Here is a 21,892-nt window from a genome sequence, read left to right as displayed (position 1 = left end):
TATAAAAGTATTTAATGAAAAATAATAACAGCGAAATATATGCATTTGCGAAGCGTTCTATTTACATCTCTGAATGTTGCCACCTATTTTTATGAAAGTTAAACTATTCTCTGCTATAATAAAATTAGACTTATGCGAACCTTACATTCTATTGATCTAAGTGACGATGGGATTTGTATTTTAAAAAAATGTGATAAGATTCGCTTAAAAAATGTTGACGTTATTATATGGGACGAAGCAAGTATGATTCCCAGAAAAGCAATAGAAATGATCGATAGAACTTTCCGTGATCTTCTAGCTAATGAGATACCATTTGGTGGTAAGATAATCATTTTAGGTGGAGATTTTCGACAAGTGTTACCTGTCGTTAAAAAAGCTACACATATGCAGGTTATTAATGAAACTATAAAATACTCTTTTCTTTGGCCATTTTTTGAAATCCTCCATTTGACAATTAATATGAGAGTTAAAGCTGGTAACCAAGAATTTGCCAATTGGTTGTTGACAATTGGCAATGGAGAACTTTTACATCTTGATGCAAGCACTCCTGATCTTTATTGTAAAGATATCATTTCTTGGTTTTTTGAAAAAATCGATTGTCTTAATACTAACTTCATTAATCACATCATATTATCACCGCAAAATGATGAAGTTAACAAAGTTAATGAAAATATTTTATCACGTGTGCCAGGTGAAGAGGTTATAAGTTATAGTATTGATAAGGCCACACTATATGGAGTAGATAAATCAGACGGGAGAGAAGAAGAAGCTACTTTAAGGTATTCTATTGAATATTTAAACTCCATAAATCTCCCGGGACTGCCACCTCATCAGCTCAAATTAAAAGTTGGATGCATTGTAATGCTGATCAGGAACATATCTATTGTTGATGGCCTTTGCAATGGAACTCGATTGACTGTTCTTAAAATAGGGAAAAGAGTATTGACTTGCCAAATTGCTACTGGTAATAAAAATGGTAGTATTGTCAATCTTCCAAGAATAGAATTAAATACATTATCAAGTAATTCTTCCTTACCATTTGTGCTTTATCGACGACAATTTCCTGTTAGATTAGCTTATGCCTTAACAAGTAATAAGGCCCAGGGCCAAACCTTCGATAAAGTTGGGCTATATATTGAACGGCCTATTTTTTCTCATGGTCAATTATATGTGGCATTGTCAAGATGCACAACGAAGGAGACATTAAAATATTTATTAAAGATGATCCTGTCATTAACAATATTGTATATAGAGAAATATTATAACATATATATATAATGTCAAATTTATAAATGTATTTAGCGTAAAGAAAATGCTATTGGTGCATTGTTTATTTTAATTCCGCAAAATTAATGTTTTCATTTATAGTTATTTTGCTGAATATTATTAAAATATTTTTTTAAAAATTACCCTGTTCTTAACAATATTGCTTATTGAAAAATATTATAGTGTTTGCATATATATATATATATATATATATATATATATATATATATATATATATATATATATATATATATATATATATATATATATATATATATATATATATATACATATATACCACATATATATATATATATATATATATATATATATATATATATATATATATATATATTGAATTAAATGTGTTAAAAATATATTCATTTCTTTGGGACAAAGTCTGTATTATTGTGATTATCATTTTTTTTAAACAAGTTTCATATTAAGATTATATCTGCACATTGATGTTAATTTCTGACAATTTTGGCTCATTTAAAGAACAAATAGGACATAGAAGGAACTGTAGTCAACGAAAAAAAGTGACATTGATATTGACACACTGCTTATTCTGCATTTAAGAAAATTAATTCTTTTCGATGATAACAGTTAATATTCAGTTTAATATTGAAATATATGAAATCAAAGCATTCTTGGTTTTGCGAAGCAAACCAAGCAAGAATTGCGAAGCAATTCTCCGGGGGTTGGCGAGCGTCAGCGAGCAGGGGGCGGAGCCCTCTAGTGTAATAAATAAATCAAATAGAATGTTGGTAATAAATAATAAAAAATTTTAGAGGACGAAATTAAGCGTTGGGGTATTGAAGAAAGGTTTTACAGAACAAACAAAACTAAATATGTAACACTACCCATGCATGAATACAATATCAGTGAAGCTAAAGATAGCCAAGATTTCTTATCTATTGCACTGGAAAATATGAACTCAGCACTAACAGGCTTACCTGAGATGCGAAAAAAAGTTTTCTGAAAACTTGGATATTCTATTCAATCTCGTTTCTCATATCCAAGAAGTTAACGTTAACTTTTGATTTTTTTAATATTTACTTTGGCTGCATATTTTTTCCTCTTGTGTCCTATGAATTTTTCTGAAAATATTTTTATTTCAAAATATTGTTTAGATATATTAATTGCGTTTTTGTACATAAAACACCGAAATTAATGTATTTTTATTGGGTTCTTTAAACAACAAACCAGTAACACATTTATGGCATCATTGATTTATGATTGATTATTTCCAAATGGTGTCTTTATTTACAAAATATTACAAAAATACCGCGCTTAAACTTCTAACAACAGCTTGGTTGAATAATTGATTGCTTGGATAAAATGTATAAAAGACTGGGATAGTCTGGTTAGTAGGTCGTTGGGCCCATGTTCAAGGGGTCGTGAGTTCGATCCCCGTCACCTGAAAACTGCCCTTAATGTAAATGCACGTTAAATCTGTCGGGTCGCAAATTCTTCCATTTTCCCATAACAAATCATACATGTGGGGGGTTCATCATTCTCTGGATCATCTTAAAATTTAGATCTATGGATGGATGTATGGATGGGCCCGCCTTAAACGGGCTGTGACATGAGTGTGCTTAAATTCTTATTCTTAGTCATAGATGGCGCCACTGAAAAACAAGAAGCACACACTTGCTTTCCGCTAGCTTTCACCCAGCTGGCTGGTTGGTATTGGTATGTAGCATTCGAAACAACAATAACAAACGTATAAAAAAAGTATCAAAATCATTTAATGCGTAAATCAATGAAAAACCAAGTTGCATATTTATTTATTTTTATTTTGTGATCAATGCATATACATTTTATTTAGCTATAATTTATCATCTTAAACAATTCTTATTTATATTTAAATTTTCACCATGAACACATTTTACTGGCATTTTTTATTTAAAATTATTTTAGGTTATTTACTACCATCTATAACTGCTCAAAAATAAATAATAATTTTAATAGCTTTTAATATGATTTTCATAATATAAACTTCCTTGATTTCAATGTGTTTTCTTTTCTAAATTTTTTAACTAAACGTGCTTTTAATTTTATGAAGCATTTTTTGTTTAAGTATTTTATGCATTCAAACACACTATTTTTCGTAATTTAATGCTAAAAAGAAAAAATAAATAAAATAAAATATTTAACTTTGTTTATACAATTTACAAAAAATAAAAAAAATCATTCGTAACTATGGTAATTTAATACTTCCTTTGAACAAAATTCCCTTTGAACAATGATTTTAAAATTAAAGTATTGTTAAATATTGTTCATTTATTAATTCATATAATAAATATTAATGATTTAATTCATTATCAAACACAATAATTTTTACAATTTACATAAATACGTTCTAAAACAAATTTGATATAAAAAGTATTTCCTTTTATTCGGTTCATAAAAAATTACGAAGAGTAAAATATATCATTTATCCTTGACTATAATTCTCCTTGACTCCCTGTTTCTTTTTTACTTTAATTTCACTGTTAAAGTGTTGTTAAACATTAATTTATATTATTTATCTATTGTTAATTCATAGTTAAATAAAGATTTTTTTCATGTTCAAGCACTATATTTTATTTTACAATTTACATAAATGCTTTTTACAAATAAAATTCTTTTCTATAATTTAGTTTGTACGAATTTCAAAGAATAAAAGAAATAATTTTTTTCTTGATAATAGTAATTCCCTAATTTCCTATTACTTTTTAGCATTAATTGTATCTACTGCTTAAAATATTTAATAAAGCATTATGTTATAAAAAAATAAAAGATACAAGGATTTATTTAAATTAATTTAATAAAAAAATAGAGCAGTAAAGTATTTTTCAAATTATTGGGATTTTCTTATATTATAGTATTTTATGATATAAATGACACCGACAATTAGTCTCATTCTTTAAGCTAAATAAAACTTCTAAATAAAACTTTTAATATTTTTGTAAACCTTCATAACAAGTATATTTTTAATTGAAAAAAATTAAAAAATTATCGCATTTCAGAGCTAATTATTCTTTTAGATGCATTGATAAAACAAATGTTTAAATCCTCCCTGCATTTCAATTAAAGTCCACTTCTGTTAAGAATTTTTTTTTATTCTTTCATTCACAAAGGATAGATTACAGTTGTAAAAATAAATTAAATTACAAACATGTTTTTGAAACTTACGCCTTAAGTAATTTGATTTTGAAAAATCTAGAAAAACAAAAATAAAGTGACAGATTCTTTTATTTTTTCTGTTTCAGTATGATTTTCTAATAAATCTAATGAAAATACAAAACATTGTTATTATATTATTCTTTATTATTTCGTTTCGCAAACAACTTATTTAACTGAAAATAACCAATAAAAAATATTGCTTTTAAAAATGAATTTCTTTTCTATTTTTTTCTTTAAATTTATTTATTAAAACTTTTGATCACTTAGCATTGAATATGAAACTAAGTGACTTTAGTTTGTTTAGAATACCAAATTAACGAAGAATCTTATTAGATTTATTTCTATTCTTTTTTTTTCTCATTTTTTTATCTATTTTTACTGAAGAACCTAATTCTGAATAAAATAGTTTTTTTTTTCTTTTTTGGTTATCAAATTAACCCATTTGCGGTTAAGGGTGAATAAACGCACTATTTTAATAAATAAATTTTTATTAATGCTGTGACATAAATTTTTAACTAATTACATTTATCTGCAATTGTCAAGAGTCTCAAAGATATTATAAAATGTAAATAATTCAATTTGTGTAAGCACTTTCTTATGAGAAATTTTTAAACTTAACTAAATTTTTTCAACTTGAAACGATTATTGACGAAACTCAACTTTTTGAAAATGTATAATTACTCTATTTGAGATTAATCATATATTCTTAGGATGAATTGAAGTTGCAAGTTTTGTAAATAAGATAAAAATAAAATAAATGTCACAAGAAACTAATGCTCAACTAAATTATTTCTCCATTGGTTTACCCAAAGGTGCATGTACGCACGATTTTATTATTTTTCAATTACGTATTAATTTCAATGCATGAATTTCTTTTTAATCTTAAAGATTTAAATCTAAGCATACTTCAAAGTAAATAATACCACTTCTTGTAAAATCTCTATGGGTCTAAATTGGGTTAACGAATTTTATCAAATTTATTTTTCTTAAGTTTCATTTTCAATTTTTGCAAATGATCTTACTCTAATTCATATTTTAGGAACATTGTAAGAGGTCTTTTTATAAGTTTATCATTGTTTTTAATATTTAATTATGTGTTAGCACAGACGGTATCAAAAGCCAATGTTATATCAATATTAATTAATACACGGTTATATGTTATAATTAGATAATAGTGCTAAATTAAGATTAAGAGAGATATTAGGCTTTTGAGGAGTGCTTTTATGATACATGCTTTATCTTTAAAGTAAGAAAAAAACATTGAAAAAGTTGAGGGAAAAGAAATTAATTTTTACCCTACTTTCATAACTTTCTTCTTTTTTTACTAACAAAATCTATTAATTTTGTTACGCAAGAAACCTTTTAAGCGACAACAATGATAAATTAAATTTCAGATTATTAATTTTACAAAAATTAAGTTTTTTTAGTACTTTAAATTTTTACTAAAGCTTTATGTCGGAAGCTGCAGTATATTTTTTTCACATTATTTTTATCCTTATAATATTCCTTATTTATTTGAGAGTAAGACGATTTAACATAAACAAGTTTTTTTTATTCTTTTAGGATTGGCAAACTTTTCCAAGCCTAGCGGTCTTGTTAATTCCATAAAAAATGACTTTTTATTAATACTGGATTTCATATTACAGTTAAAGATCGAGTTCTGTTGTCTCTATGCTATTTATAAGTCAAAATTTTCCTTAAGTGTTTATTTTTAAGTGAGAAATTACAGAAATTACCTGTTTAAGCTCCAACGTTTATTTTTGAATTTAATATTTGAATTTAAAAAAGAGCCTGCACAAATCTTATAAAAATTATTTCTCTGTTAAATTGGCTTAAAATTTGATATGATGTAATTAAAAATAACCTGATTAAAAGTTTTCATAGGGCCGAGATAATCTGGCTGGTAGGGTGCTGGACACCTGTTCGTAAAACGGGAATTCGAATCCAGCTGACCGAAGACTCCCTGTAGTAAATGGTGACTGGTGCACGTTAAATCTGATGGGTCACAAAGTCCCCCATTTTCCCATAACAAATTGAATTTCTGGGGGTACTGGATTGGAGATTGATCACTCTCTGATTCAGGCCAAAATTACAATCTGTGGATGAATAAATGGGTCCACCCTACAAACGGGTGTGACGTATAGATGTGGCAGAATTTGAGTTATTGGCTATATATGGCGACGTGATTTTTTAGATTGATTTTGATTTGACATATGAAGTCCAAAAATGGATATTTTTCGAGATAGGGAGCCCCGAGCATAAAAGATATAGGTGGGTAGGTACTTTATTATGGGTAGGTGCACAATGGGTTATTGGTGACTGTCTGAGAAACATCCCTGAGGATGATCCGAAGACATACCACCGCAATTTTGATCCTCTGCAGAGGGGATGGCTCCCCTGCTTTGGTAGCCCGACAACTTGCGCGAAGTCGAGCCCTTTACGGTAGAACAGTTTAACGAAGACCGATACCGCACACCCTCGGTCCCTACGCAGGCTGATCAAAGTGGGCACCCACCCGCATACTGACCGCAGCCAGTGATGCTCGACTTCGGTGTTCCACTGAGAATCGTGTCTTTACGATCAGTCCACTGCCCGACATAATAGATGTAGATAACGGTCACTGTGATTAAATATACTTGAAGAGCGCTTAATTATTGGGACACAAGGCATTTGCGCACACATTGCGAGTACTAGATAACATCAAGTAGCCATCCACAAAGTTAATATATATATATATATATATATATATATATATATATATATATATATATATATATATATATATATATATATATATATATATATATATACACGAATTGATCTCCCCAAGAAAATGTAAATAATGTTCAAATGATGGCTTGTTATGTTTTTGCGTAACTATATGCATTTATATACATCTAAGTATCTTTTTGTTTAAACAATCATCCGGCAACCTTCTCGTTTTGCACAAGGGTTAATGTCAATGTCGTTATTGTATTAGTCACATCACTTTATTAATAACTTCACTTTATAAGTAAATCACTTATTAATTAAAATAAATAAGTGATGTCGTCAATCACTTCGTACATTATTTTAAACGAGTCTTTTCTTGAAAAGTCAACAGTTCTTTTCAAAAGATTTTCAAGGGTCCTGTAAATTTATAATTGTGGTTATTAAAATGACATTGAACGAATTTAGATTTTGTAAAATTACTTTGTCGTTTATTTTTCTGAATGTCTAAAAAATACATATGTAATATGCCCATTCACCACAATCCGAAATCTGAGTAATGATTATGCTTAGTTTTTTACTTTATTTATTTATTTATTTAAAGTAAATAAAAGTATTTACATAATTTCGCTTTAATTTTTGCATTGAAAAGGCGCATTTTCTGATGTGTCCATTCATGTGTTCATTTTTAAACTCGGATTTTGTAGCGGTGTTATTTTCAAGTTTCTTTCCGTCGGTTTTCTTAAATACGCATCTTCAGCTGTGTCCATATGAAGTTCACCGAAGAGTTATAGGTTTTGGAAAAAGTTACTTCTGGAGGGAATATGCACTTAGAGTAATACCTTATGAAATATAAATCACTTCAAGTTAAAACCCTAATTTTAAAATGTTGGGAGAATGCATTGCTATTAGTAACTGACAACTGATTAACTCTTTGATGTAGAATTTTTATTAAATATATTATTCATACTGTTGCATTATTTTGTATTAATTTAGGTCAAAATAATTTTTAAAAAATAATATGCTTACCATTTTATAATTTATGGCTTTGAAATACCGGGTTTTTTCTGCGTTAAAGGTAAGATCTTCCAAACACTGCTCACTTCCTAAAAATTACTTTTAAAATTTGAACTAAATTGCAGACATTTAATTCTAAAAGAGGCAGGTATTCATTATCAAATTTTCCTTAATTTACAAAATATATTATTGATAAGTTTTTGAATATGAATGAAAAAGAGATTTCAAACTACCATCTTTGAATTTTATATTTCAGTACAAAGATAATCCCGATAGTTTAAAAGATTTCTTCATTGACTATTAAACTGATTTTTTATAATTAAAAAAACAACAAAATATATTTTTGCTGTTATTTTATAATTAAAAAACAACAAAATATATTTTTGCTGTTATTTTATAATTAAAAAACAACAAAATATATTTTTGCTTCTACTAAGAGCGTCAGAAAAAATATACATAAAAGAGACATCGGTGTCCCATTTGCGTGAAAGGGTCACCTGATTATAGTTAGATGGTAATTGGTGATTGTAATTAGCAAGTTTTTTTTCAAAGATCCAAAGCCACAAAAATTAGCATATTTCATATAAATTTAAATAAGTAATCAAACCTTTTAAATGCGAAATCAACAGATCCTTTAAGGGAAAAACTATTACTTAAACTATTCCTTTTTTATTTAAATCATTTCATTAATGTATATTTATTTTTTATATGTACAGTCTGGAGATCCTGACCTTCTTTTTCAAGTTATTCAAGAACTGACAACTTTAGAAAAAACGCCCTACTCTGATATTCAGACTGCTGAAGCTTTTGAACTTTGTCTGGAAACAGTATTAGCTGCACCGAAACCTAAAGAAGATTCCAGTAAGTGAATAAAAAATAAGAGAATTTACATATTGTTTACAGTATTTTATTAATTATATTTTATTTTATAACCATCGTTGAACAGCTTATCCAATTTCTGGGTTTACGAACGACTACCAATGTTACGACTACTACTCTATAGCCTTGTAATTTAGAAGGTAATCCAGAAGACAAGGGAACTCCTAGACCAATGGAAGAAATTTGCCTTCGTGGAGGATTTTTTGTGGGAACTAACCCGCATTTGTGTGACATTGAGAGGCGTTTCTCTCGCTGTTAGAGTTTAAGAACTTAAATTTTCCTAATGCGTGTTCCAGGAGTTTCTTGTCTTCCGGATTGGGCTTAAAATTACAAAGCTACCAACTCTTGTAACCCTTACCACTGAGAATATTTTTCGTCAGCTGTGGTCGGTGCAAGCCGGATGTGGAATTCACATCGACCAGCCATTGATGGGATTCGAACCCGGTTCCCCTCATTGGAAGGCTCACACTCTATCCCCTAAACCACAACGGCCCTTTACAAATTGTAGTCTATGAAATGAAAACACGTGTGTATTGTATCCGTGTGGGTTCTTAGCCTTTCGTTTAGGCTGTCCACAGCCCTTCAGATGCCTGTATTGACGAAAGGTCATTCACCAGATGTGCATTGGAAATTAAAAACCTCATATAAGTAATCACTTAGCATTTTTCTTGAAGTAGAAAAACATGATTTAATCCTTTATAATACATCTTACGTATTCATTTAAAATTGTTAAAAATCGTTAGTTGCAAAAAACTAATTATAATTAAATCAAAATTAATAAAATAACCTACTATTTTTTTTTCGAATTTGCTCATTTATTCAATTAAAATTCATTCTTCATAAAAAAAAGGCTCGTGCAGTATTAGCTACAAACTAAACTTTAATTTTATTTTAACATTAAAAAGAAAATCAACTTCGTGTATCGTAACTTAAGCTACAAAACTCCTTGAAGTAGAAAAGCATGATTTAATCCTTTATAATACATCTTACGTATTCATTTAAAATTGTTAAAAATCATTAGTTGCAAAAAACTAATTATAATTAAATCAAAATTAATAAAATAACCTACTATTTTTTTTCGAATTTGCTCATTTATTCAATTAAAATTCATTCTTCATAAAAAAGGCTCGTGCAGTATCAGCTATGAACTAAAATTTAATTTTATTTTAACATTAAAAAGAAAATCAGCATCGTGTATCGTAACTTAAGTTACAAAACTTTAGCTAATAGCATTCTTTAAAACAAGACTCTTAAGCCTCTTTTTATCATAAGGAATAATCGTGAAAACATTTTAAATTCAATTATACGGAGATAAATTGTTGATTTATTGCTAATTTCCTCAGAAAACTTTTATAACCACTTATCTTTCCGGTTCTATAATTAATTGAATCGGAAATTTCCTTTAATTTTTCGGAAACGGGGCATATCTCAACATTCTATCACAGAAGCGGGCAAATACTTTGTTTTTGTTCAATATTGAAGAAAATCTTGATTAAATCTTGACTCGATTTATTGGATGTTGGTTTGGATATATTAAATTTCTTTTTTTTATCCTCCGAAGCCTTTGTTTTATAGTATTGCTAGAATGTATTTTCGTGAAACGGATTCGCATTCCTTGAAAGCATAATATATTATTCTTTGCAAAACCAATTCCTTAAACATTCCATTTTAGAACGTTTCTATGGTTTCTAATAGATTGTATCAATGTTTTCTATTCAGCTTTTCTTAATGACGAGAAATGTTTTGTATGATAAAGTTACACGGATTGAGATTATTTTTTTCTTTAAATTTATATAAATGTAATTGAAAAAGTTGGAAAAGATATTTTGTATTTAGCTTTGCCGTTTTTAAGTATCATATTTTTTTATTTATTTATCATTAATTTTGCAATAAAATTTTTTTAAATAGTTGAAGAAAAATATATGCGAATATATTTTCAATGAGAAAAAAAACAGGAAGCAATAAGCCATTTACTACTTTCAATGTGCTTTTTAGGTTAACTTTCAATATGCTAATGAATTACTGGGGACAGAATTTTAAAACAGGAAATCAAACAAAGGAGCACTTTTTCTCTGAATAAGCATATATTTTTTAGACCGTTTTGAATTCTTGTCCCTTAAAATAATAAATAGGGGGGGGGTTGTCATAGTTGGAAAAATATGGTCTTAAAAATTTTGGTGGAAAAGTGGTTGTAATTTTGGGTCTTGTATGGCTAACTTCTATTTTTTGCGTAGTTCGCCATCTCAAAGCAGTCAATTTTTTTTCGCAGAAATTATTTAACCGATTTCTATCAAATTCTTAATTTTGCTATTTAAATCTTTGTTAATTAAAATGGTGTAAAAGTTCGTATACTGTAATGAACTTACGGTTGCAAAGTATGAAATCATAGAATCGCGTAGCAAGAACAATTTATAATACATTCTATGCTTTATTTTAAAAAATACTGCTTATCTGAAGAAAAAACTTATTATTATATTAATCTTTTAAACAATTATTTTTTTTATAAAACTCAGATTTTACTTTATGAAATTCTCGAATTTTTACTATTTAACTTAAACTTATTCAAATGTTATTAACAATTTCTTATTAGGAAAAATATAAGAGCAGGACATGTTGCATAGTGACCTTTAAATTTATATAAAAATAAGAATGCTTCATAAGCATTTATCGAGCATAAGCCTATTACTTAACAAAAAATTCGGTGTTGTGAAAATTAAAAATGTATGCCCTTCTTATTAAAAAAGCAAAATATCAACTCATTTTTCCCTTAAAAACTACTTTCAATTAATACTTAATAATCATAATAATTAAATGTGAAATAATCATACTTTTCACTTGGACGGTTTATCATTTGTCATTGCATGTAATGAAAAAGCAATGTGAGACGTTTTAATCATTTCATATTTGATTGGTTGATTTTACAAAAACTGGTTACTAATAAGACAGTAGTTTGGATTAGCAAATTATAACTGTTGTAATTATATGTAACTACACTTTTTCAAATTATTTATTTTTTGTCAATAGAGATGTTAAAGCTGTAAGAGATGTTACTTTTCTCATGTTGAAAAAGAAAAACTGAAACAAACTGAGTTGAATTTAAACAAAACTAAAACATAAAAAATTAAAAGGCAGCAGTTGATCCTAACAAACCATTCTATACTTTTGTTCTTAATATGCTTATTTGTTTGCGCAGGTAACATAACAATTTAAAGATATATTTTAGTGTTAATAATGCTAAAATAATGTAGTCAAAATTTCATTTTGTTCGCAGAACAACCAAACATATTTTGCTCATTATTCAACCCAGTTTTTAAATTCAGGTATATTGTCTCCACTTTTACAAACTTTGATTCTTGTTTTTTGTATGTTTACCATATTCTTAGTTTGTGATACATTTTACGAATTTAAGACCATTAAAACAATATTTAAAACCATTGTATTTCTAAACGCTGAAATTTATAAGTTAGTATGCTCTCTAGCTTGTTTGATTTGCATTAAACTTAAAGAAAAAATACTTTTTCAAAAAAGTAAACTCTAATAAAATTACATACAATGAAAAGTATCATTGACTTTTTCAGAGAATTCGTAAGAGATATATTTTCCATACAAAAATTAGCTCATATTTTGAGATATTATTTTGAAGACTGCATTAATTTGAAAAAATTAACTATTTCCAAATTATTAAGTCATTTAAAAATAGCTGATCATCATGATATAAAATTATTTTACGATTGATATTTATTGAAAAAAACTTATGATTAGTGATATTTATTATAACTATTTTATATTATTAATTTATAAAATTATTTGAATCTCATTAAAAAAATTCACGAGTTTTCCACTCCATGTATTTTTTATTAAAATTTCAGGAAACTCTCACGTTAGGACAATCACTGCAGTAACATAAAAAAAGTTTTTATTTTTATTTTTTTTATCAAGAACTTTCTAAGAATTGAAGATAAACAAGAAAAAAAGAACAATCCGTGATCTCCATGGTCAATGTACCCATTTCAATACTTTATGTCTGGAAACTTGGCGACAATGACTCCTTTATTTTTCAATTTTGTTAAAGAAGAAAAATGAAGATTCTTTTTTTCTGTTTTATTTCTTGTTTCCAACGATCACACAAAAGATCTTTGACCTTATTTAAAATATTAATAAATTAAATTGGATTTCACAAGTTTTTTTTACCTCTCAAAGTGGTTAATGTCATAATGAATAGGATTATTTCAGACAAATTCTCATATAATTGTTTTTAAACATTTTTTTATTAAAGTGAAAAAGGATTGTGTCGTAACTGAAATGAAAGATTTTCCGATTTCATATTTATCCAATATTTCTTTTCTTTTTTTTTTTTTACAAAAACACGAAACCTCTTTTTAAAATATTTTCAAGCATTGAACATAGAGGAAATTTCCTTTCTTGTATTTTAAATAATGTTCTAATTGTATTACAATGACATACAAGATTAAGAATATAAAATTCACAGTATTATATAAAACTAGTAGGCTGCGCCCCCTGCTCGCTAATGTTCGCCAACCCCCGAAAATTGCTACGCAATCTTATATGGTTTGCTTCGCAAACCAAGCTCGCTTCGCTCGCTACTAACTCAGGTAGAAGCAAATAAATGACATGTAATTCGTTAAACCTATTAGAAATGTGCTATAGTATAAAAAAATCTTTAAGCGTAACAGCACGACTGAGACTCATTTTTCAATGAATTACTAATAACAATAATAAAACAAATATATTCGTGATATAAATCAAAAATCGTCAAATAAATTCGTAACATATAAATTCGTGAAAAAAAGCGCTTTCGATAAAATATTAAAATAGAGATCTATCGACAAAGACTACTCACTTCTGCCTATCTTAATAGTATGAGATTGCCACAGCTGATGCTCTCTCAGGTTATTTCAGTTTCCGTTTTTGAAAGCGCTATATGTTGAGCCACCTCTGCTAGATTTGGCATGTGACATTTTTTAGCGGCAATCATGGGTCTATTTTCTAGCATTGCATATATATATATATATATATATATATATATATAGCATATACTATAGTGTTCGAATTAATTGGGACAAGCAAGATTTTCTCATTCGAGTTGGTATGGGATTGCCAGTGATGTCCCGAACCGCTTCAAACCAGTTATATCTGCCTTGAGCTGCGGTGACGGATAGACCTTCACTGTAATTTACTCGTCTGACTGGTTTTAGTGTATTTGTAGTTCAGTTGTGAGCATTTCAGTGTGGAAACTGGTGGTTATAATTTTTAATTTAGTCTAACACAAGTTATGTGCTTATAAAAGATTGATATTAGTCCGAGGAGGCTCTCTAAAATTATCGCTCTTAATGAACACACTTCTATGGCTGTAAGAGACATCGCTACAGCAGTTGGTGTATTGAAATCTAGTGTTTCCAGAATTTTTAGAACATTTTAAGATTCCGGCTCATCCTCTCCAAAAAGAAACGGAAAATGTGGACGCAAGCGGAAAACTACTCCGAGAACTGATAAAAGTCTAATAAGAAATAGTAAAATTAATCCAAGAAAGACGAGCACAGACCTCCGAAGGGATTTATTGGATTGTGGTGTTGATGTGAGTACTTCAACTGTACGAAAAAGGCTTCTTGAAGTTGGACGTAAGGCAAGAAGACCAAGGAAAAAACAATTTCTAACTCAAAATGATGAAAAAACGTTTAGCATGGGCCAGAAAATTCCAAAAATGGACTGTAAATGACTGGAAGAAAGTGGTTTTCAGTGATGAAACACATTTATTTGTGCAGGGACACAAATCAAGTGTAGTTAGACGAAGTGAAGGCGAAAGTCTGAGACCAGATCATATCCAACAGACTGTAAAACAGCCTTTTAAACAAATGTTTTGGGGTTTCTTCACAACAAATAGCACTGGAAGCTTAGTGCCTCTAAAAGGTATGATGAATTCAACCAAATACATAGATATATTACATAGTAGGATTGTTCCATTCATGGAAACATTCGACGGAACATTTCAACATGATTTGGCCCCTTGTCACAATTCCAAACTGGTCCAGAATTTTATGCGAGAAAACAAAAAAAAAGTGCTTGATTGGCCTGGAAATTCAGAAGACCTAAATCCCATTCAGAACCTGTGGCATATTCTAAAAAATCGCTTAGCCAAGATGAATTGCACGACAGCAGAACAAATGATAAAAAGTGCTATTCAAGTATGGTTCCACGACGATGAAGTCAAGAACATGTAACACTACACTAGTGGAATCAATGCCAATACGTGTTCTTGAAGTCATATCTGCTAACGGAGGACATACTTCATATTAATACAGACATGTATCAATGTAACTTAAGGTATGTAATGATTAAAAGCTAAAGTTTCAATAAATCACTTTTTTTTATTTGTCCCAATTAATACGAACAGTATAGTATATATATATATATATATATAAAGAGAGAGAATAACGTGTAAATTCTAACATATTTTGTAATTTATATTAATACTTTTCTATACAATTTTTGCTCTTAATTTCTAAAAGTAAAACATTTTCTGAAGTGTTTGAAATTTAAAATGTAACGACAACAGTTCTTTAATTGCGACTTCAAGAATTTATCAATTTTACTTTAAGACGTGCCTCATTGACCAAACTTATATACTTTACCTTCAAGACATCGAATGTTATAACTCGATTTAGTTCTGCTTCCGACTTACTGACTTATGTTAAACTAGATGCTTTAGTTTTAACCTAGTTATTTTGATTTAAACTTGGATGCTTGAATTTTAACCTAGTTTTATGCACGATGTAGCAAAGTCATAGCTTTTTCGACAATAATTTACATCATTCACTCACTTAAAAAAGTTGTTATTTTGCATGTTTTTTATTTCAAAATATTTTTATGTTTACTAAAAAACTATTTCGTTAATGACATTATTAGGAGAAAATTCATTTCATACTATTTCTTATTTTGTACTTAGTCATAATACAGTAGAGTAATGACACTCACTTTTTTGAAAAGCAGTGTTTAACTGCGTATTTTGTAAACTCATCCGATTATTATAATCATCCCTCAAGCGCTCATACAGACAAAACCAAATTATTTTTTAATTTTTTTTCTCGATAGTAGAATTGATCTAAGGGGCATAGATTGGTTGTGACGATTATGTGTGACTGAAGTCGAATTTTGGCCATAGATGCCTTCATAAATATATGGTGATAGCTATTTCAAAATATTGAAAATATTATAAAATGAGTTCATTTAATGTCATATTTTAATTTCTAAAAAATTGTTTTTTAGAATTTATTTAAATAATTTAAGGATTTTATTCTAGAAAACATTTAGCATGCATAACAATGTATTTATTTATTAGTATGCATAACAATTTATTTATTAACAATAAATGCATAACAATTTATTTATTTCAGCTTAGCGCAATTTGTATATATTTGTATATTCTGTAGATTTTGATTTGCATAAAAATTGAGTATGTGACTTTAAAATATGTCTGAAAGAGTGAATTTAAAGACAATTATTCAAAGCAATTCTTTTATGAGAGTTCTAAAATACTAATCTGCCAATTAAAGACGTAAGAACTACAAAAACCACTCTTAAAAAAGCGTTGAAGCTTTTTTTTAAAAAAAAAGAAAACATCTTTCGCAGTTTTTTTTGTCTATGTTTATATTTAAACAAATTATTAAATCTGGAAAGATATGCCGAAACTAACGAATTAATTATTTGATCATTTTATATTGAGTTTTTGGTTTTTAAACTGAAGTGTTGTGTTAATATAGGTTTACACAATAACATCAGAGAAATCTCGTTAAAAAAAGAAAGATATATGCTGGCACATGCACCAAAATTTTACACAAATTTCTCGAACTCATGATGCAATTTTAAACTTTAATGTTGACAATGCACAAACTCACCGTGTTTCGTCATGATGCACACGTTTCCTCCTTTAAAAAAAGGAAGTCCTTCAATTGATCTTAAATTTCCAAACACGTTCAAATTTAACATGGTGATAAAAAGTTTACGGTTTATTGATTGTTTGGAGAATACTTCAATAAAGCAAGTTTGTGGACGTTTTTATCATCTCTATCGAAAATGAAATTTCTGAAAATTTCTTCGTTGACACAGTTAAGGAATAAGAATAGTTCGGTAAATAGTGTTGTTGACAATATCAGGTAAATAATATTTTTATTAATAATCATTGTTCTTGCTTTGACGGTTGGAGCATTTTAACAGTCAAATGCTATTTATAATTAAATTTAAAACTATTTTATTTTTAAATAAGTTTTAAATTCTCATTTTTAGCTCTGAAAAAGTATGATCAAAACTACCAGAATATGGTAAAATTTCTGTCTATATGGAAACACCAAAAATATCGATAATTTTTACCGAAGCGATTTTGTATTGATTTTAGTAAGGCTAACAATAAGCATTATGCTAAATCTGGAATGTTTCACAATGAGCTAAATTTGGTAATTTTATCATGATACAATACAGAATGACAGAATCATCATTTATTCGGTTAAATTTGCTTTTCAGTTGAAGTATTTTTTACTACATTTTTTGTATAAAACTAAATTTCGAGCAGCATTTTAATTTCTTTTTAACTTGAGTACATATAATAACATGATTTTTACCTCTCATTATATCTAAATCTTAATTCTTTATATTTTGTAAGTTTGAGTTTAATAATTCATATATAGTACTGTGGAAAAATGGCGCAAAAACTAAGAGAATTCTTCAAAATAATCAGTGTACTTATTATTTCAGTTTTAGGTCAAAGAATCTCTATATAACTATATACTATATAAAGTGAATAAATTATATGCTTCTTCTTATAGGTTCATACTGTCCTCGAACATTTGATGGTTGGGGTTGCTGGAACGATACAGCTGCTGGCAAAACAGCATACATTCCATGTCCTCACTTTATTCCAGGATTCCTTCCAGAAAGTAAGTATTTCATTGCATTCCATGTCCTCTCTTTATTCCAGGATTCCTTCCAGAAATTAAGTATTTCATTAAGTGTGAAGTGTGTTAGTAGGTATTTTCGTTAGTGTTTATGTGTATTACTTCCAGTTTAGTAATAAACATTTTACAACGTTAATTTTTTAGTTTTTCTTATGTTTAAAACTTGTAGTTATGATTTTAAATAAAGTTATTTTCAATATTATATTCAGCAATTTTCCTTTGGAATGCGTATTAGAAAATTGTTTTGAAGAAATAAATATTATTTTGTGATTTAAAGACTATTTTGATTATTTACCATTTACACAGATTATCTACTTACCTGTTCGCCACTTGATCTATGTTGTGTTCAACTGAACAATATATGACATCTGCTCACAGTGAGGAATGCTCCTTAGTGAGGAACTCCCTTAAAAAAGAGAAGGCCTCAACGTGAATCAATTTAGTAGTCTGACGTAAACAACAAAAACTACAAAGTGCGAAAAAAAATTAATAAAAGAATGTTGCACCGTTCGAACTGCTAAACGGAGCAGTGGGAGGAGAAAATATGAAATCTGTTATAACATTCAGACTACGAAGTGATTTGATTTCTGGTTATGGTAGGGTCTGCGAAGGCCTTCTCTTTTCTGGGAAGCCCTTACAAGGATCTTCTCTCTTCTGGGAAGCCTGTACGAGGATCTTCTCTCTTCTGGGAAGCCTGTACGAGGATCTTCTTCTGGGAAGCCTGTACGAGGATCTTCTCTCTTCTGGGAAGCCTGTACGAGGATCTTCTCTCTTTGGGGAAGCCCGCTCGAGGATCTTCTCTTTTCTGTGAAGCCCATACGAAGGTCATCTCGCTTCAGTGATGGTATTGTCCGATTTTATATGTCTTTTGGAAAGTATCGAAGAAAATTCAGTCTGAGACAAAAATTTGAAACATGATAAAATATTTGGGAAAAAAATTGAAAATGTTATTTTGTTAGCGTTGGACATATTATTAAAAAATAATTAGTTCCAATAGTTAAAACGATATTTATATTAATAATTTCGAAATATTCTTCAAGAAGAATATTTTGAATGGATAACTACACATAAGTACCCAATATGCAGAAATTTATATACAGTTGATCAAGGTTTTTAGCCATATTTACATTTAAAATTATTTTAGGATCTGCGCACAAGGAGTGCAGTCTTGACGGTTCGTGGTATAGACATCCTGATACAAATCGTACATGGTCTAACTATACCACTTGTGTGGATAAGGAAGATTTAACTGTAAGTACAACAAATGCTATTTCATAATTCAACTTGCAACATTTAAAAGAATGCTCTTAGGCCAAATGAATTAATTACCACGATTTTCGTTTATGTATCTAAAATCTCAAAATTATTAATAACTTAAATATACTTAAAAATTTACTAAACAACATATTAAATAGCTAATAAACTGTTAAATAAAACTCTTTAATTGATTTTTAAGATTTTTAGCGCAGTGCAACAACTATCACTGACTAAAAAATTTTATAATTCATTTTTCAGAAATATGGAAATATTATATTAATAATATTATTATTATAAAGGTTATAATTATACTTGGGTCAGTAGTCAATAACTTTTAATAAGTAATAAATTTAAATAAATACTCAATAAAAAGTGAATTATGTATACAATACACGTACAAATTTGTTTTTAGTAAAGAAAAAAAACAATGCAAATTATAAATATTTATAAATAGGGTGTTCCTATTTACCACTTATAATAAATATGTTTAGCAAACAAGCAAATATATAAATACATGTGTAACATATTATAACAATAAAATGCAACATTATAATACAAATAAAATTTCAAAATATTATACAAAATTCAACAATAACTAATATCAACATTATAAAATTTCAGTTCAACTTTTATGCTAAATATTCATTATTTTGACCAGTTAACAGTTAATACTTCATTTGTTTGTTGTGAATATTTAAGTGCAAAGCAAAGATTTTATTAATTTACCGATTTAACTAGAATAAAAAAATTAATTTGAAATATAAGTTCTTAAGTACACATTTTCATTAAATTGAAGCCAGTGTGTATTTCATACATTTCATTAGCAAATAAGAGGAATATGAAGTAAAATGTGGTAGCCCACTTTAAAAAAAAATTGCAAATAATTCCATTTTGCAAATAATTTTAAGAAACTTTATTTTGTATAAATAGGATGAGTATCAATCGAGAAGAAGAATACATTATTAACTCATTTTAATTAGAAACCACGCGTCTCTGAAACATCTGCGACATGAATATCTACTTTTCTCCCCAAGTAAAAAAAAGAACAAAAACTTTACTTAAATTCTCATTTTAACGGTTTCATCAATGAAATGTAAAGAAAGGCAAACCATAAAGTTTTCAGTAAGGAAATATACAGGTTTCATAAGGGTAAGAAACTTGTAAAGAATATGATTAAATTTTGACATTTTTTTTAATCAACGTTGAACTCCAGACCAAATTTTCAGCAACTACTAACTCCGTAGCCTTGTAATTTTGAACCCTATCCAGCAAATAAGAGAACTCCTGAAGTATTGGGAGAAAACAGCGTTCGTAAAGGATGAAACTGACCCGCATTTGCGTTACATAAAGAAAATTGCGAAAACCTCCCATGGTTAGCCAGACGGAAAGGGAATTCTTACCCATGATCTGCCTACCAATGAGGATATTTGACGTCAGCACTGAGGTTGGTGAGCGGCTGGTGTAGAATTTGTACCCCTCATTGGGAGCGTTCGTTGGGTCGCCTCATTTGGAAGGGAGCGTTTTATCCCCAAAGCCACCGCGGCTCTGCTTTTGTGGTTTAAAAAATTTTATAGGAAGTAAGATTTTCTGAGTTTTTTTAAGCAAAAGACAGATGAAGATTTAAAAAAAAAAATTTATAAAGGTATATGAAGATTTTTGTTTGCAAGATCAAAATTGCCTTAACTTTTTTTAAAATAAATAACTATTCATAAAATCAAGAAAAATAATATTAAATTTTATTTACTGCGCATTAGCTTCAAGTATATACTAAACTCAGTGGCATGACAAGCCCATAGAGGGACAATCTACTAAGCCCATCTCAGTTTTCTTGACTTTGGGCTCTAGAGTTCAGAAGCAGATGTTCCGCTTAGGTGGTCAGCCCAACGCGGAACCCCCAGTGTTTAGTTCCCAAGCATGCTTGATACTCATTTATAAACCCATGAGGGGATGCAAGGCTGAGTCAATCTTTTCCGGCCTCCGAGGATAAAACCCAGGACCTGTGGCACCGGAGCGAAGTGCTACCACTCGGCAACCGAGGACTACACCGGGGACTACAAGTATATAGATCTCATAAAATAAGTTAAAAATATCGAGAAAACATTAAAAAAAATGTGTAAAAAATGTTAAAGGCAAAGAAAAAATATTTTTAAAAAATATAAAAAACGTTCAAAAACTTCAAAATAAGGGAAAAGGCAAAATAAGGAAAAGTATAATTTCGTACTCAACTCATACCATTATATCTGAAAAAAGTACTTTCTGATTTTGTATTGATATAGCAAAAGCAAAATTTATCAATATAAGATTGTCGGTAATTAAAAGCAATAAATGCAATAGCTATTGTACTGATATATTTTGCTTTGGCTATATTCATCAATTTTAGAAAGCACTTTTTCAATTAAAAGCAATAAATGCAATAACTATTGTATTGATATATTTTGCTTTGGCTACATTCATCAACATTAGAAAGCACTTTTTCTTATATAATCGTATAATTAGATTATATCTTTTTCTTAATTTGTTTTCCATTTCCTTTTTTTTATTTTATTTTTTTAATATTTTTGTTTAAAAAAAATTTTTTTAATATTTTTGTTAAAAAAAAATTTTTTTAATATTTTTTCTTCTCCTCT

At 28.5% G+C, this 21,892-nt stretch overlaps 1 protein-coding gene across 4 annotated transcripts in view; it reads left to right on the top strand.

Annotated features, from left to right (window-relative positions):
• The window catches only part of LOC107453385 (calcitonin gene-related peptide type 1 receptor), a 411,922-nt gene that overhangs the window by 339,449 nt on the left and 50,581 nt on the right, over positions 1-21,892 (top strand). For all 4 annotated transcript variants that reach the window (XM_071177833.2, XM_087157756.1, XM_071177834.2 and 1 more), the window contains 3 exons: positions 8,880-9,024; positions 17,880-17,990; positions 19,153-19,259. In XM_071177833.2, the coding sequence (XP_071033934.2) occupies positions 8,880-9,024; positions 17,880-17,990; positions 19,153-19,259 (363 nt within the window). The remainder of the gene's footprint in view (positions 1-8,879; positions 9,025-17,879; positions 17,991-19,152; positions 19,260-21,892) is intronic.

Source organism: Parasteatoda tepidariorum, chromosome 2 (genome assembly GCF_982258835.1).
Source record: "Parasteatoda tepidariorum strain Cologne lab strain chromosome 2, Ptep-v5.0, whole genome shotgun sequence".
Lineage (NCBI taxonomy): Eukaryota > Metazoa > Arthropoda > Arachnida > Araneae > Theridiidae > Parasteatoda > Parasteatoda tepidariorum.
The sequence above is the reverse complement of the archived record's forward strand: the minus strand, read 5'-3'. Positions and strand labels throughout refer to the sequence as shown.